Below are 23,951 nucleotides of genomic sequence, written 5' to 3'. Positions count from 1 at the left end.
GTGGTGATTGTAAATGACCAGGGCAGCAAGCAGTGGCAGGGTCTCAGGCACCAAAAATATTCCAGTATCCATAATATTCGTCCAGCCATGTGCATGTGTCCCCAGGGGAAGGTGGTGGTGCTGTCCTGAGGGCTCTCCTTGGCTTGCCCAGGCAGAGTGAGGGAGCAGAGCTTATGTCCTTATGGGCTGAATGGGGAATGTGGCACTCACAGTGGTGTGTGGGGAAGGGCAAATTGTGCTTTGGAAGGCAGAGAGAGGAAAGGGGAGTATCAAACACGTTGCAAACTCCTACCAGCAGCAGGACCAAGAGCCCCAGGGAGATCAGATTGACTGGAAGGAAAAGACGGAGAGAAAGAGAATTTCATCTTCCTGCAGCACACCAAAACCCATGTCCTACAGAATAAATAGGGTTGTGATATTTGGTGGAGGCACAGTCCAGTACCAGTCTGATGGTTTCACCAAGCAGTGGATGATGTTGTGTTTGACCCACTACTTTTCATCATGGCTCACCTTGTGTATTCAGAGATATTCACTAGGGGGAACTTCTTGATGCATCGTTGCTTTTTAGGGATGCTTCAGCAGGACTGAGACAGAATTCCTTGACTTATTCTACAGCAGTGTGTTTATGTCATAAGTAGGCAAGAAATGCCTGTGAGACACTATTATACTCACCTTCCAGGTGATGGATTGGTTATTCCAGCCACAAGGCCCATTGAAGGGAGATCAGAAGATAATTGACTGTCAAGATTTTGAGCAATGTTAAAGTCAATTGCTGCAGAGGTCAGTTTATTTGAACAATGGATCCGTTTACAAAGGGTTACTGGATGCTAATAATCATTTTTGTTGTAATGGAAGTTCTAATCATTGTCAAGGGAGAATTAATTTTTAAATGTTAAACTTAAATATCCTCTAGAAATCTGAAGGCTCTTGGTCTAAGAACCATTTTTTTTCTATTGCAATGAATGTGAAAGATTTGAAAAAAATATTATATGGAAAATGCCAAGAGTCAATGCTTTGATTGCATGGCAAAAATAATTGATTTTTACCTACAGTCAATCAGCTGAATTGTGTGTGCATATTGCATATATATATATATATATATATATATATATATATATGTATTTTTTTTTCAAATTTCTCAAGGATTGAGAAAAAAACTTGTTGGCAATACATAGAAATATCATAGAAATATGACTGGGGGAAGTGGCATGACTGGGTTAATAGTGGAAAAAAAAATCTTGAGTGTTAGTAAGCAGAAAAGAAGTTCAACTGCTCAAATTCCTGAGGCTTCTGTCCTGAGTAGCCATCAGGTCTGAGGCTCAGGACACTGCTGGTCAGGCTGTGGAACAGACTGAAGCAACTCTACTCAGAATAAAACCTTAATTATTTATTTTCTCCTCTTCCCATCAGAGGTCACTGTACCTTAAAAAAAAAAAAAAAAAAAAAGAAAAGAAAAAGATAATTCCTCCAGTTATTTTTGCCCTCTTCATGTATGTGTAATTAACAGGAAAGCTATAAGTCCACCAAAAACCCAAGTGTTGTCTACTGCATTTATAAGATGTTCATATTGGCTTTGTTTTCAAATCATGCTTTGTGCTTAGTAAAATCATCAAGATTTCAAATCCATTTGTTATGTTTACAGAAAGTATTGTTTCTACCACTCAAAGTCAGTAGAAAAATAGCAGAGTCCTGCTTCCAGTAAAATGTTGGAAAGCACTAATTTTGACACACATGCTTGATGAGCCTCCCCACTTCTCTGGCTAGTGGGAGTCCTTGGAAGCAGAGGAAACCTCTTAAACACACACACAGAAATCAGTGTTCATGTTTAGCTTCTCTTTATTTTTGTGTGTATAGAATCACACAGTGAAGCAGCACTGATGGGAGCTCCCATGTGTCTCGGCCTGCCCGTTCTACAAGAACTCTTTCTTCTTTGTCTGTTATTAATACATTTTGTTGAGGGCTCAGTTGACCAAACATGGTTTTCAGGGACAGCTGCCACCAGGACACCCCTTGGCTGCACACCAGCTCAATTCTAAGGATGCCAGTTCCTTCTGTGACTGTGCCAATAGCTTTGAGTCTTCTGGGGCACTGGGGAGCATTGAGCCTGCATGCCACTGTACCTGCTGTTGCCAAAAATGCATCTGCAGAAGGAAGAGAGATGCTCAAGGAACCTGAGGAAAATTTCAGGTTTATTAGGAAGAAAACAAATCAGGTCTTGTTCCTTAGGTGGACAGAGTTGGCATCCAAGAGAGCTTTGAACAGCTTACAGAAGAGTGGAACTGTGTCTGGTGGTAGAAAGTGCAAGGTTCCTTGAAGCAGGTCTCCATGATATTTTGCAGGTACATGAGAAGGGTGTTCTTAACCTGCTCAGCCTCTGTGTCAGTTCCTTCCTGTCTGGTGTGGGGCATGCAAGGCAGGGTGGGCTTGCAGAACAAGTTCATATCTTCTGCAGAACACCAGAAAACCAGATACTTGAATGGATCTTGTCATTTTAAGAGATATGAAAACCTCCCAGCTTTCTCTTCTTAGCCCTCTTCCACCACCTAAGTGGTTTTAAGAAGTGGTAAAACACATGAAAATCCCTTTTTTCTAATTAATCACTACATTCGGAAACTAGGAAATTGAATTAGTTCCCTAACATCCCTGAGCAAAGGCAACAATCTATAAACCTTTGATTTTTATGTAAGTCTTCATTCTTTTCCTATCCAACACTTCAGTTGGAGCATTCTGACCTACACACTTCACTTCTATTGCTTTTCTTTCTTTATGATATTTGTTCAAACTAAAACAACTTTGGGAAGGTAAACAGTACCTCCATATAACAGGTTTCTTTTCTGGCTCTCATGTGCTAACATGCCCCTTAATGTTTGTGCTGCATTGTCCTTAAAGGAAATCTTTGCTGCTCAGCTTAAAGTCCACACAAGTGAGATCCTAAGAAACCCGGAGTTTTCCGGAAGAGCTTAGCTACATAAATGTAATTACAAGACTGGAGAAAATGTTCAAGTGCTATCCCCACGTTTGTGTGAGGAATCCCATATAGCTTCTTCTGGGAATCTGGTGAGGAGCAGGCTGTGATCCCTTTCTGTGTGAGTGCCACCTGAATAATAGCAATGAAAAGGGGAATGGGCCCAGTGGGTGTAAAGCATGTGAGGACTAAATCCATGTTAGTCACATGCTGAAACAAAACACTGTACAATGCACTGCTTCAAGGGAATCTCTGTGGGATGTACAAAGCCAGCTCTGTTGGGATTCCTCTGAAAATCCACACCTCAGCTGGAAAAAAAGCATGGCTCCCACATGAATCCAGGTCTATGCAAGGTTTCTGGTAATCTGGAGTCCAAGTTTTTACATGCAGTGAGAGGTGGTCAAGGAAACGGGGAGGAGAAACATCAAGAATATGCTGTAAATCAAATAATACTGTGAGTTTGGTTAAAGCAGTAGCAGCATGTTGCTAAGTGTTGCTGCATCTGCTCCAGTTCATCCATCTCTACGTAACAGCCCTTTGGCTTTTGTCTGTTAGGAGGCTCATAAAATATCACTTATCTGACAATAGTAAATATCTGATTATCCTCTGTACGTTCAGATATTTTTAAATGCTTTGCTATATTCTAGTTTCTAAATTAAGACATTATGGACTTATGCATATCAAGTAGTGCAAGAAAAAAATAGTTTTAGCATGTCCTCTTTAGCTTTCACAAGCTTAAATGATGACACAAAATACCAAAAGAGAAACGAGATTTAGATGGTTACATGATCTGTAGAAGGTCACCACAGGCAGAAACAGAAGAGAAAGACAGAATTTGGGATACCTAAGGGCAGGAGTCTTGTTTCCAAGTCCTTAATCAAGTTTGTCTAGGAAGAGATGAGTTTACCCAGCCTAAGTTCACATTGGAAGATATAGTAAGATTCTACCACATTTATTTGGGGTTGGATTGGTTTTTTTATTACCTTTTAAAAAATCACGTTGTTAACTGTTGCTTTACTGTGTGTCTCAGTTTGGTGAACTATTTTTCACACCCTTAGGAGCAGTGGATGTCTTTAATACAGGGGTGAGCAAAAGGCTGCAGCAGTGGTTCCTTACTTGCAGGCAGTAAAACATTATGATGCTCATTTGCAGCACAAATACACAAGCCTGTTCCTCACATTGCCCAGCACTAATGCATTTATATGGCTACAAATTCCATTACTTTGTGCAACTGGAAGGACAGAGGACTTGGCCAGCTAGGGAGAAATCCCAGAACACTCTTATTAGGAACCTGATGTCAGTCCAGAAAAGGATGGTATATCTTGTTTTAAACATTCAACAAACTAAAGCTGAAAAAGAATTAAACTCAAGATGGTTTAAGTTCTGCTTCTGGGCATAGGCAGACTGGCACAGAAAGGTAGAGGAGTAATTGTCTGCTAAGCAGACCTCATCTCTGGAACAGGCATAGCTTCTTCAAAAGATAATGGTACGAAACTCAGACTATTCTTCTACTCCCTGAAGAATGAGAAGTCTTATATACTGCAGAAAGTTGTTCTAAAGGTAGTTTTATTGAAGATAAGCTTTCAAAATATTACTATTTTTTTTTTTTAAGACAGTCAAGTGGAGCCTGAAATTTTTCTACGGTAGTATTTGTTTTAAAATATCACTAAAATCAGAGGGCATAGATCTGCCAGTCTCACAGTGTTCTGATGGCAGAGACTTAGCTCTGCTCAGTGCTTAGAGGAAAGGCTTTCCTAGAAGCCTTCTGTTCCAGAGTCTGACCCAATCCTGGCTATGACCAAGGGTGACTCCTCTGGACTGTGGATGTGATGGAGGCAGCTCTTTCTCCTACCTGGAAGATCTCAGGTAGGGTAATACTGAGTCTAAAGGCAGCTGGATCTGAGCAGAGTCAGACAGCAACATAGAGTCAGGAGGGCTGGAGCAGAGCTAAGGAGCTCTGGGAAGGCATTTTAGGGATCTTTGTGCAGAAAGCTTGCTGTAAGCAAAAGCTGGTGCCCCTCAACATGATGGCAGGGGTGCAGCTCTCGCAATGGCAGCTGAAGGTCTGAGTTCCTCAGCCTGCCTTTTTCCTAGCTCTGCTGGGCACAAGCAGGGCCAGCAGAAAATGCATGCAGCTGTAGGGCTTTGCAATTCCTCCAAATGACTCATGAGCCAGAGGTGGTGTAGTGTGGGGGGAAAGGAGAAAGAGGGAAGCAAGTTAAAAGGGTAGCTTAGAATTGAGAGGGAGTTGTGTAATCAAAAATAGGAGTCTTCTACTATTTTTCCTGTTTCTCAACCAGAACACAGTCCCAACCCAGCAGAGCCAAAGTTGTCAAAGCCCCTCTGAGAATGCTTCTGAATACCTACTGCATCACTAGGTAATTAGTGACCCCCAGGGACACTTTGGCACCTCTGCCTTGCTGCAGATGACATCGAGTCACTTTTGAAAAATCCCTTCTTTGTGAGTGAAAATAAAGACTAGGAGAGTGGTTTAATTTGTGTCTTTATTTTCCTGGTTGGTAAAGAGAAGCCTTGAAAGAGACTCGAGAGTGAAGCAGAATAATCAAGCAACTCATTGATCTGAAGTTAATCTGCTGCAACTGCCTCAGCAAATGCTAAAAATGGGCTCCTTTGCTCCTTTCTATAACTGAGGAAACGGCTTCTGCCAATATCCCTCTAACACCAACAGCCCTTGGCACTTTTGTCAAACACGCTCTGTGTTTGAACAGATCAAATGAAACTCATTTGTTGTTATTGTTTAAGATTAAGCTGTACTTATGGAATTACCGCAGCATTATTAGGCCAGTTTCCTAGAACACAAAGAGAATGAAAACCAAAAATTAAAAGAAGAGAAAATTCTGTTTATTTTTTGTTTTAGAACTCAGTACGGAGCTTTGAATTTCTGCTGTTCTCAGTAGTGAATTATTTATCATTGCTTTCTTCAAAGAAGCACCAAGAAGCTGTCTTTGAAATATTATAGTTGTTATACAAAGGTACTAGGTAGTATACAAAGCATTCAGAATGTTTCCAAAATGCTTAGAAGGTGAGTTTCTGGTGAAAAATAAGAGCAAATAATTCCTTTTAGATCTGGGCTCTGATATGGAATCTGTACAAGCATGAGAGGTCACTTAAATGGACCATCTACTGCTCCATCTGCAAAATGAAGCTATTGAGTGCATCCAACTACCCAGGGAAGCCAGAAAATATATCTGTAGGCAAAATGTTTGGTGCTGACCTGCTGGGATTTATGCAAGCTGAATTTTCTTTCATGCTTTCACTGATGGAAAGCATTTCTGCCAAGCCATCAGAAGCCATAATTTTCTTAAATGAAAACTCATCAGTCCTCTAAGAGATCCTGAAAATGTGCTCTGGCTCACAACTAGTATTTTCACATAGACTCTTAGAGCAATTCAGGTTGGAAGGGAACATGGAAGGTCTCTAGTCCAGCTTCCTGCTTAAAGCAGGGCCAGCAGTGAATTTCGACAGTGCTGCTGCCCAGCTGGGCTGTGCCCAGCCTGATTTGCTCTAGTGTGGGGCTTCACATTTGTCCCAGCTGGATACCACAAAATTCCCACTGGAATTCCAAAATTCCCCTTTCCCTGGCCTCTCCCTATCCCTCTGGATGACAGCCCTGCCCTCTGGCACACCAGCTGCACCCCTGGGTTCACTGTCATCCACATTCTTGATTTCAAAACAAAACTTATTTTAAATCGAAGAGTAAATCTAAACACCAAGGACTTCTATTCACCCTTCTATGTAATTCCACTAATTTTGGTGAATTTAACAAGACTTCAGATATGTTTTGCAAGGAGAGTTTTCCTTGTTTAAGGAAATTGACTGGCCTGCAAACCTCTCCTGTCTTTGCGTTCAGCAGCAAGTAAACTTCTCTAGCTCCATTAGATCATGTATTCCTGGAGTTCAAAACTTTCTTCAAATACAAACAGAAAAGCAGAAAAATAGCACATTTCTCCCTACCCACTGCAATTTCAGTTTGAAGTTAAGTTCCAAAGAATATGTGTAAAAAAAATGAGACGAGTCTGGAAAAATCAATACATTGACAGAGGAAACTTTGTTTCTCTGACTCTGCCAGAGGATGCTATTAGGTTGTATCCCACTTGGGTTTAGGGTTTTTGCTAGTTCTGTATTGCCTGGAGCTTAGCCACGAGTATGATACTGGTAGAAGTAATTCTTTAACCACACAGAGGGTTTTCTTGTATTTCTTCAGTAAAGGATATCCCTGATGCTTACCCAGTGCAGGGGAGCTTTACATATTAGCACAATCTTCAGCTTTTGAGGCCACAATAGCTGTGGATTGTGCTGACTTTTGCTTCCACGTCCAACCAACCATGCAGGCAGGTGTTGTAGGATATTTAGCTCTTACTGCAGGACTGGAGCATGCTGAAGTTGTGAATGCCAAAGCATCCTGATGAACTCCCCAAACAAATGTAATTCACTACCAATCTTAAAATGCTGTTCTACTTTAGAAAATGACTACTCAAAAAAGATCCTAATTTAATCAATAGAGTAACTCCCCGTGTACAATCAGACTCATATAAAATCTGTTAGTGACAACATGATGGCTTTTATTGCTTTTTACTTCTATTATCATTGCAGAACCTATTCTGATTTGAGCAAGCTGGAATCTCCCCCTCTCCTGTATTATATCCCCTGAAAATAATAGCTGGCACAGCACAGAGGCTCTGAGCACCTGAGTGCTGTCAACAATGGTGCTGTTAACCCAGCTTCTGGTGAGTCACCTACCCTGACCACTGAAAGCACCAGTGTTACTGAGACCATTATTTTAGTTTACAGGGGGTTGCATGGACAGAATGTCTCAATTCTGACCCCAGGATGTCTTTGAAGGTTAGGGAATGATTGTATTTTTCATTGTCCATCTGAGTACTGTTCCTGCATTAATATAAATCTCCATTATAATATTTTTACACAGCTGACTCCTGTGAGATAGAATTATATTAAAAGCTAGGGGGTCTTATTCAATTTAGGCAAGGAAGCAATCATTTGAATACTGACCTCCAACACCTGAAAAAATAGGTAGAATAAAAAAAAGAGAACCTGTGTGCCTGCAGCATTCTGATCTGTTTCTGTGGCTGGTAAGAATACAGCTTGAGTTTACATTACTGGAAAAGTAACATTGCCTAGAAAAGAGGAAAAAAAAGCAAAAAGAAAGCCATATTATCTTAAAAAGTTACGAAGAAATTCTGAGCAATCTTACCTCTTACATCCCATATCAGTTCTGATTATGCTATGTCAAGTTTTCAAAAAATAACAGACTTAAAAGTAGCAGTTTGAATTTTGATTACAGCACTGTGATTGACCTGTCAGTGGTGATAGGTCTGCCATAAATCCTTTTCAGACTACCACGGGATTGGCATCATACAATGAAGTTACTGAATGTCAGGGGGTAGTGACCCCTCCCAGCCAGTACTCCAGGCTGGATTTTGATACTGCACACCTCAGCATCCAGGAGAGTTTGACTTAGATTCACTTTTTGTGGTTGCAGTGTAGGAAGCTTCCAGCTCTAGCTGGTAATGATGGAAATGCAGGCTGGGTGCTGCTGTAGACACAGAGGCCAGTGCCCTGAGAAAGGAGGACAGGCTGCATTTCAGAATAGGGAACAGAGAGGAAGGAGGGAAAGCTCTGATGTTCCCACATGCAGCCCAGGATGTGATGGTCAGAAAGCAGAAGAACTACCAGCAGATTAAAACCTAGAGCCACGAAAGTGAATTTGCAGCTCAGGCAGTCTGTACAAGGAGATAATGATGCTAATTCCTGTGAGTAGTGAGCTGGATTCTGATCAACCCTGTGTAAGCAGGTGTTCTCCAGAGATAGTGAGGAGCAAAAAACAGGTTAATTACTATTTTTAGCAATGCAGTAAGGACAGACTGGGCAAGCTAGCACTATATCCCTGATAAATATTAGATTGTGGGTTCTCAGGGAGCACAAACATCTGAGATGGTGATTACTAATAGAAAACTCTGCAGGAGATGAACAAAGGCAGGTTTCATCCACAGAAGAACATACTCAGCTCCTCACTGTGAGAATCAGGCTGATCCTATACCCTGCCATCTGTTCAGTGGCCTTCAGGTGCTCCAGAGCAATACTTGCCCTGGTGAGAGGCTCCTGGCTGTAAAACACCTGGGAAGATCTCCCCTCAGATCCAGTGCTACCTCTGGTACCCACTCCCAGAGCCAAGAAAGCAGATACCTCTCAATGGCACATGAAATCCTATGCCCCTCAGCTCAGTCATGGGTCAGGAGCAGGGATATAGGAAAAAAAAAAAAAGAGGGCAGAGAGAGAGACTGTTCCTCCTACTTTCCTCCAGTAGAGGAGAGGAGAGGAAGAAATAAGGCAAAACTGACAAATTGCTGAAGAGTGCTTCTAGCCACCCAGCAGATTGGCTGCAGGACATCAGTGACCAGGAAGACACAATAGCTTAGGGGTCTTAGGGACACTTCAGGGGGTGACAGATACACACTGAGGAGAACCTGGATGAGAAGCCTCAGTATGAAAATATGTGGGGTAAGTGTCTGCAAGAGAACAAGACCCTGACCACCAACTGAATTAGAGTTGTGGCCAGGCAGTGAAGTTAGTGAGCTGGTGGTAAAAATCCCCTTACCATGCTCTGTTCTTTTGTGTCTTTTGGTCACCTGGGTATAACTCAGAAGCTATTAAGAATTGTTCATATCCTCCCTCTGCACATTGCAATGCATCTGGAGGATGATGATGTCTTTCTCTATTACCTTTTTGCCTTCACAGATTTAAGACACCCTGCCAAATTAGGGTCTTTCCTAAGATCGTGTTAACGTGGGAGAAAAGCATGAACCCTGGTTTTATTTTGCCTCGATTTCTTTTAGTAAATGGGAAAGAAAGAAGGCTGCTTATCTTCACAAAGTTCGTCTTTGTTTGGAGAGAAATAAATACAGCTTTGTGACTCTAACACATCATCTGAGTGGGCTGAGCCTGAGGTGCCTTTTGCCATGTGCAGGGCAGTCTCAGTTCGTGTCTGGAGCCCACACAGTCACCTCCACAGCTCACAGATTAGTGGGGAGAGGAGGCTCTGAGACAGTGTTGTGGCACACAGCAAATCTTTTAAGTCAGGATAACTCTCTACAACAGAATTTAATAACAAGTTACTTAGTACAAGTGTTTTATTCCTCATGTAATTTTATAGTTTCCCAGAATGTCTCAAGCTGTCGTCCTGGCTAATGCATAGTCAGTTCAAGAGCAAGCTCTGGAGGGCTGACTGCTAAGGTGATACTGGCTCCTGTTTATTTCTACCTGCTGAGCTGTATGACAAGAACCTTTATAATACCCCAAATCCTCACCTGATGGTTTCTTACTGCCATTGACAGATGAATGTTAGGCAGGCCTTGGAAGAAGTTTGGAAAACTGTTTCAAAAGACATCTAATTCAAAAACAGTAATTATGAAAGTCTGAATGTTCTTACCTCCCTGATGGGATTCAAACTTGCAGAGAGGCTCTCTGTAGCTCCACAGTGCTCTCAGTGATGGATCAGCTGGTTGCACTGCAAGCCAAAGGTGTGACTGTGACTGCAGGCGTGGGCAGCGTGGGCAGCTTGTGGACAGAAAGGCCAGTATTTTTTTGCAAAAGAAAGAGAATTTGTGTTTTCCATCCTGAAATTCTTGACAGTGTTATTAGAGCAGGGTATGGATATAAGGAGCAGTGCATCATTCTGGTGGGGATTCAGCCTGTTGTTGTAATTCCCACAGTGTGCTGTGCTGCCTCTGATACGCAGCTCCCTCTCTGTCAATAAAAATACATATCCGCCTGAAGTTTGTTGCCAATAGAGGTTTTTTAAAATTTGAATTTCTTATGGGTTTGCCATAGCTCTGCTCATTCTGTTTTGCTCCTTACTAAATTTTCTAAAAGACCTTGTTGACTCTCCATGAGTGTTTTTCTGAGTGGCTTTTCCAGTTCAAGGTCCCTATCAGGGGACTCTCAGAGAGATGCTCTGGCAGCGGAATAGCAAACTCTTATCATGTCAGATGCATAAGAATTAGAATTACTTAAGTTGTTTTCTAATGGCAGATTTTCCATCAGGAAATATAATTTTGAAAGCTAGACTTCCTATGGGAATATGTCAATTTACACAAAATGCCAAGGTCTTTTTCACTCTGAGAGAAAATCAAAATGAAGTATTTTGGCCTTACTTTGATGAAGCAGTGCTATAATTTACTTCATTTGCAACTATACTATGGTATATTTTACAGTAAAATTGACATGGAAACACTTTAATTTTAATTCCTTTACACAGAAGCATTTGCTCCCCAGCTGTTTTCCTATATAAGATTTTATTTTGAGGAAACTTCAGTTTTATTCTTGTTCATTCCAACACATGGATTGGAAACAAAAAGAAATCATGGAGTTCCCTGCAAAGCAGAAATTTGTAATGTTGTTCAGATCCAGCACCTATTGTGTACCACAGGCATTCGAAAGACCAACTGGTGCATGACTGGAGTACCACACAAAGCAAACAAACAGAAAACCCCAAGGGCTGAAATCTGTTCCCAGTAAATATTTGAGTAATTTCAAAGTATTCATCAACTGCATTCTGCCCATGAACTATTTGCAAACAGCCAACAAGTGCCAGATTTCAAGAGCAAACTGTTCACTGCAGAGAGTTTGCCTCTTCACTGTGACAGAGATGTGTGTTACTAAGAAGCCAACTGTGCTTCTTACACAAGCTTTTAACCATAGCCATAGTAAAAGCTGTATGTGTGAGGAGCAGGACAGTAGAGTTTGAGGGAAATTATATTTTGAAAACCTTGCTTAAATATTTTGTCATAAAAATATTTACTGCCTTTTATTCAAAGATTTCCAAACCCAGTGAGCATCATTACTTCCATTTTAGTAGCAGAATAAAAAGGCAAAAGGAAAAACTACAAAATTTATTTTAGATCCCATTGTAGATAAGATGAGGTGGGAATGGAATTAGCTCTTGAGATCCAGTTCCCAAAGCAGTATATATGAGATGATAAATTGGCCTTTATTTGTAATGGGTGTTCATCACTGTATAACTCAAATAAATTCAGCTAAGCAGTTTCCACAGCAGATGCACAATAGAGCATATACTCTTTCTTTCCTAGATGTGGAAAATGAGGCATAGATTACAAATTGTTTTGCAGCATTTGGGGCTGGCAGTGGAAAAGTGGTGGGAGGCTCACAGTGCTGCCTCAGCCTTTTCAGGCCTCCTGTCTCCTCATTTGTCTCCCTTATCATCATCTCTAAATTCACCTTTAGAGCAACTGCCAAAACTACTTTGATTTCAAGACGTGCAAGCAGATAAAACATTCCACACTCAGAGGCTAAAAAAAAGCCAAAACCCAACGAACCCCATCAGGGAAGCAGCTCATGAGGGCAGCTGGTGATGATTCCTCCTTGATTATTGCTTAAGGACCATTATTTGCAAGTGCCTCATCCCAAGAGATTTTTTTGGGAAAAGTCATGGGAGGAAGTGTTCCTGAAGAGGTGTCATCTGTCATGACAAGTTGCCTGTTCTGATGACCCTGGTGCTGAGATCACATTATGATGACTGATGAGGCCGTCTGTAGCAGTTAACTCAGCCATTTGTAATCATTTCTCTTACAGGCCTTTTGGTAATCACTTTGGGAAATTCTTATTTGAACAGTGCAGGTTCTGGGGGGAAGAAGAGCAAAGCTATTTCTCCTGTTGAAGGGAAGGATTTAGACAGACATAAACTTGGGGAGAAATGAAAAAGAAAAAATCCACATAAAATATCTGCCTGTCCTTCTAGATATTTCTGCACAGCTCTTTTGTTTTATCTTTGTGTAGCTCACAGCCCCATCCACACACAAGCTCTGTTCCAAATGCTCAGAATTCCCCTTTCACAAGGCAGGGTGAAGTCCTTTGACACAGACAGGGCTGGACCACCAGAAGTTGGGATTTCTGGGAAGAAGGAAACAGTAAAAATTCTTTTTTTTTCTAGACTCTACTACTGCTTTGCAGTATGAATTTGAGCAGGTCATTTAATCCCATGGTTTCTTAGTATCCTTACATATGAGACATGTAATTTATATGTCCATTTTTTTTCCTGTGTAGTTCATTTCTTCTAATTTTTTTACAGTTTCTTATGGGCCAGCTTTTCAGCCCAGCCCACCTCACCAGTTTTTCCCCAAAAGGAAGGCTGAAGCAGCATACAGGAATACATATTCATCTCATAAGAGAGATGCCAGAAATCTCCTCCTCTGTGTGACAGGCAGATGACGGTAACCTGCTTCTTCCTACTCACCTTAGACTGTGTTTTGTTGTGTATTTGAACAGTTGTCTTTATACCAGAGGCCAAGTACAAGCCTGAGTAGAACTCCACAGCAGCAAAATTGGCATCAGCAGAGAGAATCTTGGCCATCCTGCCCCATACCCAGGGGTGATACCTTGAGCTGGAGCTCCTTCTTTTATGTCACATAACTGCTGGTGCCATCCAGCAGGGGACAGAGGCGGCTGGTGGCATCAGCTGCTTCACATCACTCACCTTTCCTTAGGGAATGCTGAGGGTCAGTTAGCTGTTAAGATCTTTGGAAAGCAGCTACACAGAACAAAATTGTGCCAAGGAGCCCAAAACATCCTACAGAACTCAGGGCATCTTCAGAGATACTGCTTCTTATTTTAATTCAGCACCTGAAAAACAGAATGACAAGCAATTTCCCTTTTACAATCTTTACTCATAGTCAATTTAGAGATGTCTGTGTGAGTGAAGACAGGAGTTTCTGATGCCTCGCTCAGATGCTTTATGGCCTTCATTTTGGCAGCACTTATAGAACTTCCTTGAGCAGTACTTTCACATCTAAATACCCCACAGTTGTAGTCAGAGATGCTGTCCTTTACCTTAAGCAAAATTAAATGCTGCAGTGAAAATAGACAATATAAGCACATTGGCATCCTTCCCAGTAAAGGGAATATGAACTAGTTTTTATTGTTCCTGCCAAGACAGCTGTGTTTTAGATTGAAATAGTCATCACACTCTTTTTCTATTTCTAGAAATAATGCAGCTTGCCTACCAATAACAAATGTCTTGTATTTTCTCTGGTACCAAAACACCCTGCACTTTTGTTGCAACTCTTTAACACTATAGCTTAACAGAAGTGCCTAATGCAGCAAATAAATGGGTTTGGCCATGTAAATGTCAGGAAATTCTTAACTGTCACCTCTTCACAGTTTGTGTCTGTGGTACACATGTAGGGCTTCCTCTGATTCCTCTGAGTATTCATTTTGTTTTGATATGGTAGGCATAATTTAAAATTTTCTACTCTTAAAATGCCATATTTGAAGTCAAAGATTTGAGATGGAATTTCAGATATTCATGGATTCAAAGATTTCAGACATTCCATGGATAAAAAGTGGACAAGACCTCTTTAGCTGTAGTGACCTTTCCACAGGTGTTCTCTCTGTCTTCATGATACAGCTGAGGCAAAGTGTCTGTGGGAAATATCACTTCATGATTTCTGCCTCTATTGTACAGGAAATCTCCAGTTTTTAACTGAGGTTGTTGTATTTTATTTCCTTTGTTTGTGGCCTATTTTAAATATGAAGGGGTGGGGATATCTGATTAAAAAAAAAAAAAAGCCCCTGGATTTGTATTTCTATATGAAGAGCCATTATTGAGCCTTTTGCCAACATTAACTTGCACATGTACTTGTGCAGTAAGCACAGAATTCCCCTCCTTTCACAGAAGCAATAATAGTAATAATGATAATAACAAGTAAAAATAAAGCTGACTTATGCCACTGCTGTTGCTTTCTTCCAAATAACCTGTATTTACTGGCTGCCATTTCCTTCTGGCATTATTGAATGGTTCCAGGCAGCAAAACACAGCCAGCTTGCACCTAAGGTGAGTTTATGCCAGAGACTGTTCTGGACATAGTCCCACACTCTTTGAGGAAGAAGGATTGTGCACATCTTCAATTTTTTTTTTTTTTTTTCCCACAAAGAAAGAGATATGTGTAGCAGTATTATGGGCTACAGGGAAGGAGGGTCCCCAGGCAAATCCAAACAAATCAGGTGGACCAAAGTAAAGACACTTCCCAAATTAACTCAGGCTGAACTTGGACCTTTAAACGGCAATGAATAAAAGTTAGGTTTCCCCTTGATATGTAATAGGTGTGTGAAACTGAGCTGTGTTTCCTGTCTCCCTGCTATCCAAGCTCAATGCTGCAGTGCAGTCAAAGAGAGGGTTGTAAATGCTCAGGTCATGTGTGACTGTGCATGGCTTTGACAGAGGGTGGAGGCATTTAGATGCTGTCTATGAAAGAAAAAATAAATGTTCCCCAAACTTCATTACGAGTGTCTCCAGAGCCAGAGGTACTGACATGGCATGAAAGTGTGGGAGGAAAAGTGAATTACTACCTTTTTCATCCTGATCAAAGAAGTCTTTAAAAGGTGATGCAGGCTGCCTGCTCTGAGGGTGAAAGCCTTCCTGCAGACTAAAGATTCAGATCTACAAAACCTTCAAATACTCGTTTCCCCAGCATTTAAATGTTTGAGGAATTTTTCCATGTGTTTTTGTCCACTGACAAGAAGTACAAAGATGAAAATAAGTGAGCACTGAATGCCACATCTTAAAGTATGAGACACAGATTTAAAATGCAAATGTTGAGAAAAAATATGAGCTTGTATTGAAATTTGCGGGGGGGTGTGGGCCACTGAATATCTAAATATCTGCAGTTGTGTTAAAGTGGTAACTGTTCAGTGGTGTGAGTTTGTGTGTGTATTCTGATTTAGAATGCAGTCAATGTAGCACAATAAAAGGCTTTACATGTATAAAGAGCAGGGGGTTGTTTCTGGGTTTGTTTCTTTCTAATTCTTTAACCCCACTATTTAAAATTATGTAGGAAGTGTGCTGATCTGATGAGACTCCATCTGGGTGTCTGTGTAGCTGTGCAGAAACCCAAGGTGAAGGCACTAAATGGTTTGAAGTCAGTGTGTGTGATGAATTATTAAGACACTGTCACAACAACAATTTCTTTTGCTTGAAAGTCTGGCCACTGTGTTTCTAGAGGTTATGTTAGCTGGGTACAGAGCAGGGGAAAGTACAGAGTGCAGAGGGGTGAGACAAGACATGCAGAGTGATGAACATTGGCAATATGTGGGATCAGGGCCCCAGGGCTGGAAGATGAGAACCATACTGGTATAGCAGATATACCAGCATAGTGATCATTTTGGTATGGTCTGGGTGTGTGTGTGTGTGTGTGTGTGTGTATATAAAAAGATATATTAAATACTCACACTGATGAGCAACTGCTCAAAAATCCTTTGGATGAAGAACACTTGAAGGAGGGGGCCAGTGCATCAGGCTCCCAATGACCATGAATGGAGGAGCTCTCTAATGTTGACACACATACCAGACATTAGTTCTGTCTCTCAGTTGTTTTTTGGAAGTTTTTCTAAGCTACAGAACATAAATACCCCAGATGACAATGGAAGGGTCACTTTATTTCCCCACATACAGAAAAAGTTCAGATATCTGCAACCTGAAGTACTTTAGTGTGCCTGAGTAGAAAGGTTACCAATTCTGCAGATTTCTACCTGGCATTTTTCTACTGTTTGCAGTGTCTGGAGGTCTGTCTGTGCTGCAGGAAACAGCTAAATATGATTCCTTTTGGTTTTCACTGCATATCTGGTCAGTAATTCAGATGCATTTGTTATGAGTTCAAAGACAAGGCAAGTATTGCCCTGTGTTGAAATACCACAGCCCTACAAAATCACAACCCCAGGACTCCTTTTCCAGCTGTGGCCCTGAAATGTCTAAAAGCTGATACAAAGAACAACCATCCAAAATTCAGAAGATTTGTTTGCACATGGAGTTTTGCTGCTGCAGGGCTTTCCCCCCCAGTTTAGCTAAGCTGCAGACTAGGCAAGGCAAGCCAGAGAAGTGCATCCCTTGGCACAGTCCTGCCAGCAGCCTCAGCTTTTGAGACTCTGAACCAGAGTTAAGAGCAGTTCAATTGCTGACACTCAATCCTTTGTTTTCTCTATGTTGCCCACAAAGGCGCTTAATTGTGCTGTAAAAGATTATTACAGCAAAACTCAGCCTGCAGTTGGATTTTTTAAAGGTTTCTTGTGTGCACACAGATGAGTTACACCGTTAAGCCATTCCTAGCCCAGTCTGTAATTAAGGCCCTGAGCTCTTTATCAGTGAATCATGGCTGTTTTGTGGTGTCTTACTGGGCAGGTCTTTGGCAGCTGCAGAGCACCTGAGATGCAGTACTATGCTCTAGATGGCAGTACATTTTTAAACTGTATTAGTTATTATAAGCTTGGTCATCTTAATTGGTTTATTTTAATGCTCTTTGTATGGAAAATGTGGATTATTTCCTCTCCTGTAATGAGCAGTAGCACATTATACCTAGCTAATATTTCCCTATTGCAATGTCTTGATCAAATTGCAACTTGGGTGTTTTGTGTTCCTCTCCCTCCAGATCCAAGGGTTCCACTGATCAGGCCACATCTCCCAGACTTAGCACATTCTCTCCGTGCATCAATAAATGTTTATGGGTCATGTTTGGCAGAGGAACTGCCTTGTCAGTAGAAAAAGTATGGAGCTGTCAAGTGTCCACTTGCTGATCAATCAGTCATGATGCATTTGGGTTTTTTCAATAAAAAGTTAATATTCCAGTTGAAAAGGAGACAGGAAAAAGTACATGGCTAACATAAAGGGTTTGAAAGAAAATTTTAAACGAGGCTTACAAAAGAAAAAAATAAAGTCAGGATCAGAAGGATAACCCAGTGGTTGAGTTAATACAGTGTTGTTAGAGACACATGCTATATGTACAGGAAGTGTGTGCTATTCCCAAATTTACTCATCAAGCACCTGCCAGTCAGCATTGTTGATCACTCCAGTGTCTAGTGCAGCCTGAATTCACTATCCACAGGTGTGCTACAGCCCACTAAATGCAAATTTCCTCTCTGCAGCCATCCAGCACTGTCTTTGTGACACACACGCTATAGTTTGTTTGCACTCATCAGGCTGTCGGTATGACATAAAATCATTGTAACATAATGCATTATTAAATATATTTTCCAGCTGAAAAAGATAAACTTGACAGACTGTCAGTGAACATTTTCATACTGTAGAAAAGGTTAGTGAAAAAAAACCCAGGAGTACATCCACCTATTAATGTAAAAAAAGCTCAGCAACTACTCAGAGCAAGAAACTGCATGCAATGAGCTTGCCCTCTGCCTTGCTCTCCATCAGGACCATAAACAGAACTTGAATTTTACTGCTAAATTTCACTTAGACAATGATTTGTATGAGCTCATGCTCATTATTCACAAAGCATTTACTTGGGCTGTTTGTTGGGTTTGGTGTTGCTTGGTCACCTCAATATAATGTGTTTTTTGCACTTTCATGGGTGACTGAGTATGTTTGTAGATGGGAAGAGGGGAAAAATGAAAGCTTCTAAGTGGTGTGAGCACTGTTAGTGTGATTGTGAGGATCAGTTGTGAATTTGAGAGGGAATTCTCAAGAGATCTTTTCTAGTCAGGGATGGAAGGATATCCTCCAAAAAAAAAAGAAACCAAGAACTTCTGTGGAGGTAGGAGCTCAGCAATCTTTTATCAAGGCCTCTGGAGTTTACACTTCCAGCCGAACAGAGGCAAGCCCAAACATCCTGCTGGTCACAGCCAGCCAAATCTTACTAAAGACAGGGTCCTGAGAGCTCTTGTGCAAGATCAAGGTGTTTGGCTTCAGGATCCTGCAGTGTTGGATCTGCCTCTTCCCAAGGATGCCTTTGGCCTGCCTCTGGCTCACAGAAGTCTGCAGAGGTTTCCTTACCTGGGGCAGTCAGTTCTCTGTAAGACTTTTTGTTTTAATCAAATGAAGTTGCCTTGGTTCTGAGTAGTTTAGTCCTTCTTTTTGTTAATAGTGGAAAGATAACTGCATATTATCCTTTCTGTGGAAAATTGCTACCTTTTACTTAGAACTGGAATAACCTTTTCTGAAATGTCAGGCTTTCCCAGAGACTGGAAAATCCAGATTTTAATGTCGTAATATCCTTTCTGTGGAAAATCACTACCTTTTTCTTAGAACTGGAATAACCTTTTCTGAAATGTCAGGCTTTCCCAGAGATTGGAAAGTCCAGATCACAAAGGTGATTGTTTCTAAACACATTATTGTAATAATTACTAGGAACTACTCTATTGATGGCTGTTATAAATTAGAGCCAAAAATACTACTAATGTTGACTTTTGATTTCCACACAAACCAACATGAGGGACTTTGAGATATTCTTTTAGATGTAGATGTAGCTGAAAGTACATGTTGATCTCAGTTATTATCTTACACATCTGTTGCAACTCTGAAATCTAGGGGACAGGTACATGCTGGTCTGTCACCTCAGATTTACCACAGAGAAACTGCAAATAATACAGCTCAGCACAGTGAGAGAGCTGAGTAATCAAGCAATATCCCAAAGGAGCAACAAGCAATATTTGGTTACATGGCAGAGCATTTTTTGGTTAAAGAAAGTTTGAGTGTTTTGGTAAAAAATTCATTTACATTTCTGCACTACATGAACCTTTAAAAAATTGCATATCTTAATTGCTGGGGATATTCCTTCTTCCAGAGAAGACAAAAAAGGAGGAAATCCTGTTTGTTTAAAAATTACTCACGTAGAAAGCTTTTATTGTTGCTCCATTTCTATGTGAACATCAAGGGTTGCTCTATAAACAGGTATTTTTCATTAAAATAATGCATAAATATTTTATTTAACTAATTTGTAGCCTTAAGACTTCAGCCCACATGAACCATTTCCTTTTTTTTTTTCCCCCCAAACTCCTGGTGAACTGACTGAATTTTACATCCCCTAAGGAGATACCTTTGCACAAGTTTAAAAAACAGAAATGTCAAATGTTCTCTGCAGGTGCAAGTTTCTTGCTGTGATGGAGCACCCAGGGCCAGGATTTGGTCCTGGTATGTCTTCAGGCAGGAATATAAAAGAAACCTCTCTTATACCTTGGCATATGTCTGGCTACTAAAAATGGAGTTGTCAGCTTCCAGTTGCCAATCCATTAATTTTTTTTTTAAAGGTTAGGGTTACTTTTGACAAGTGACAGAGTACCCTGATACAAACAACTGGAATTGGAGGTTCGCATATCTAAAAACAAGGAGACACATTTTCTCAGTGACTTTTGGCTTAAATTGAATTATTTTGGAGAGGAAAAAAACCCCTTTATTTTGTAAAAGGGCTAGACTGTGGTCTATGTTTGCATTGCCCTTGCTGAACAAAAAGCATTTATTTAGCTGAAATGGTCTCCCATTATTATCTTTTCGATGTAAAACGCCCTGAAGGGGGAAGAGGAAAGTTCTCTCCTTTTCCCAGCCTAAAGCTGATGCTTAAATCAAATCATTCCTCACTGTGAAGAGTGGCCTCTTGGCTATACAAAAACCTTTTACCCAGCATCTTTGGTGGAAGATAACTTAATTGGGAAAGATTCATAACTTCTGATACAATCTTCTTGTCTTCAAGTTCAGACCAATAGCCCAAACAAATCATTTGAGATGAAGTTCTAAAATTAACCCCAAAGAACATGGGATAAAATAGTTCTAAGGTTAAAATGAATTGGACTGAATCCATTCCATTCTTTAAAAACAGAGGAAAAACTTTCAATTTTTTGTATTATCTCTTATTGACCTCTTGCTGCTGAGGGAAGGTTCAGGTACCTGGACTGCCTTGTCTTCTCTGCTCAGATGTTCAATCTTATTTTTTATCTCAATTCACTGCATTTATTGGTTCCAGTGGAAACATTTCCACTTAGCAGAGGCTGAAGGTAGGCAGGAATTCTGAAGAATGCAAGATGGAGGGGCATTTTTTGGAATGTGAGAAGTGCCAGGGAATTTGGAGTACTGCAGCTGCTTGCTGTGGTGCTGCTCCAGTGGTAGTGATTCCCAGGTAAGGCTGGTCAGGGTAGGAGAAGAGATTTAATTTTGAATTCTGTGACTGAAGCATTAGGGAGAGAAATGCACCTCAGTGACTTTCTCTCAGATTATTTTGCCATGGGAGCAGAGGTGGGAAACAGGTCAGTTTTTTAAGGTTTTTTTGAAGTTTTCAAAGGATTGCAGCACAAAGTCTTGGCTCTCTGGTAGCACTAAATGAGTGACATCTGCATGCATTTGTGTCTGTTTGGGGTAAAGGAGCCCCAGAGTTCTTGTCTGGGGGAGATCTCTGATCTGGGATCAGGATATTAAATTATTCCCTCTTTTGGAGAGTCACTGGGTACAGATGTTATATAACAGGGATATTGATGTTGGTCAGACATCCCACATGAGGCAAAACACACATGGCTTTGAAAATCATCTTATTTCAGGAGCTCATTTTTTATTAACATGCTTCTTTTCTTTATTATTTTATAGTAGCTTCAAAGTGAAGCACATTTGTAGGGAAAAGAAATCTGCTTTTAGCAGCTATTTTAACTGTTGCAATAAAACCTGACATTATTTTCTACAACCAGCTTTATTGAGGGCTACTGGAAGATGTGTCTTGATGTTAGGGAGGAAAAGCCAATATAAAGATTATTCCATGGTTCCCTATCTCTTCATCAATGACAGCTGCAGGCAGGACACCAGGTTTGCTGCCTCCCTTCACCAATCTCTGGCCTGATCTTCTACGTACCCACATTCTAGACAACAATAAGGGGTGTTTAGTTATGGCACTTTAACTTAGCATAGAGACCAGGTTTAATTGAGCCATTAGGGATATTCTTTTATTGCCACTCAAGAATGTCTTACAATACAGAGAGAAGTTCATTTTTATCTTGAAGATTATTGCTGTAAGCAAGGAGTAAGAGTTACAGTTCTTACCCAAGAGCGGTTATTTTTCTCTTGGTTGTGCTACAGTTACTTGGTTACAAGAGTGTCCTAAAAATGAGATTGCACGAGAACAAGATAGGGCACAACTAACAACTTGTGTTTAAGCTTCTGAGAAGTTCCTCTGAAATTTTCCAGTTTTTCTTTGGTGGAAGAAGGAAGTAAAATTTTTTACAAAATCAAAGCAGGGTTTTCCCCAAGACTTCAGACATTTACTTTGTCTACTATTATTCTCTTAAATATGCCCTTTTTTATGGCTTCTGTAGAGAAATCAGAAATCCAGAGGTCTGGGTTTTTTTTTCCATCAAGCAAATCTCCCAAACATAAGTTTTTCCTGCCTGAATTCCTATACACTTAAATCCTACCTTTCTTCTGAGGATCTCAAAAAATGAGACCCCAAGATCCTGATATCTCAGAAAACCCAACTTAAACATTCACTGGGAAAATTTGTACTTTCAAAGCTTGCAGAATTCCACTTTGCTCATTGATCTGGTGTATTATTTCAGACGGTCTCTCTTTACACCTCTAATGTTATCATGGTCTTGCAGAGGTAGTGCAGGTTTGTACAGAACTTGCCTGGAGTATTTGGATCACAAAAAGAATCTTTGAGATGTATTGGGTTGTTGAACATAAGTTGGGTACATGTTTGCCTGTTCCATGTACAAGATCTCCTTGTGCTAGCAGAACTTAAAAAAAGCACCCCAAACTGGGGGACAGAAAGGTCAAAGGGATTTTAGAATCAGTGTGAGATGACACTTGACAAAGCTTCTAGATGATTTTGCACTGTAAAGCAACAACTGTCCTGTGTCCCTCTGCATGCACACATCAGGAAGGAAGAACCAACCAAGAAGTAGTTGAAAATTGGTGCTTATTGCATATGGTCAATAAAGCTGCTTAAGTTCTTGCACTTGATGTGTAGCATGCAAACAGCTACATCATACCTAATGGGCTTTTCTTTCTTGGCTTCCTTTTTTTCAATGAAAGGTCCGAGCCCTTTGGATCACACAGCAAGGAGCCCTCCTCTTCCTCCTGGCTACTCTGCTTGGAACCTGACCTGGGTCATGAGAGATACATCCCCTTTCTTCTCCCACAGAGGACGACACAGTGAGTAGCATGAATATGTTATCCTCAAGAGGCTGCAACTCCCTGCCTGAGCTTTTGGTGTAATACTGGAGTAAAGCAACACAACTCAAATGTTTCATGGTAAAATATCCATACTGGCAGCATCTGAGGCCACTAGCAAGCCTCAGTGCCCCTTACCAGCTGCCCCTGGGACTTCCCCCACCTTGCCCAAGGGCACAGGAGTCCCATTGCAGCCCAGCCCAGCCTGAGGTCATTGCCATCTCTGTGGAGCTTTGTGGTGACCTGGGCTGCCCCAGCCTGCCCTGCTCCCTCAAAAATGAGGGCCCAGACTGTAATATTTGAGTGGGATGTTGAAATTCACCAATATTACAAAGAGAGGAGCTGTGTACTGAACTTTTTGCTTCTCATCTCTTTTTCTAACATCCATCCCTTCCAAAATCTGAGAATGTGTTTTCACCTGTTCTCAGGTATGACCTATCCATGGCCATCCCACTGTGAAGTACGATGGCCCTGGTTAGGACTGGACTGCACAAGGCAATATCTAATGTGCAATCCAGAAAGTGACTGCAGTAGAATATATCTACTATATATCTACTACCAGTCTCTATGCAGGGAGATAAGGTGCTGAGAGGCTAATAAGATTTACTCACCCCAAGCCTGTAATTATCTGCTTGAGGGAAAAGTTTGACCTACCTATATGAAGGAGCCCCATATTTCTTCAAATTTATGCTGCAGCCTTTTATGTGTGCAATATATATTCTTTCCACTGGCATACAATATCTGCTCCTAGCTGTTGTATCTGCTTGAGTGATGAGGACACACCAATTTCATTTTGGAAGCAACAGTAGTACAATCTTTTTTCCCTTACTTGGTTTTTTCAGAAGTTGCAAAAATGATTTTTAATTTATCCTTTATTACTTCTTCCTAAACTCTTTCAGTTTCTCAGTAATACTATTCTAAGGGAAGGCTTTGTTCTTAAAAGCTAAGAGCACTGATTCCATCTGACAGCATCACATGGAGATAAATGTACTGCATCTCAGCAGA

At 40.8% G+C, this 23,951-nt stretch overlaps 1 protein-coding gene across 1 annotated transcript in view; it reads left to right on the top strand.

The window, feature by feature from the left end:
- ALK (ALK receptor tyrosine kinase) overlaps positions 1–23,951 on the top strand; it is a 306,751-nt gene that overhangs the window by 58,683 nt on the left and 224,117 nt on the right. The window contains exon 2 of the mRNA XM_059840860.1: positions 22,809–22,928. Within this exon, the coding sequence (XP_059696843.1) occupies positions 22,809–22,928 (120 nt within the window). The remainder of the gene's footprint in view (positions 1–22,808; positions 22,929–23,951) is intronic.

Source organism: Haemorhous mexicanus, chromosome 3 (assembly GCF_027477595.1).
Source record: "Haemorhous mexicanus isolate bHaeMex1 chromosome 3, bHaeMex1.pri, whole genome shotgun sequence".
NCBI classification, from domain to species: domain Eukaryota; kingdom Metazoa; phylum Chordata; class Aves; order Passeriformes; family Fringillidae; genus Haemorhous; species Haemorhous mexicanus.
The sequence above is the reverse complement of the archived record's forward strand: the minus strand, read 5'-3'. Positions and strand labels throughout refer to the sequence as shown.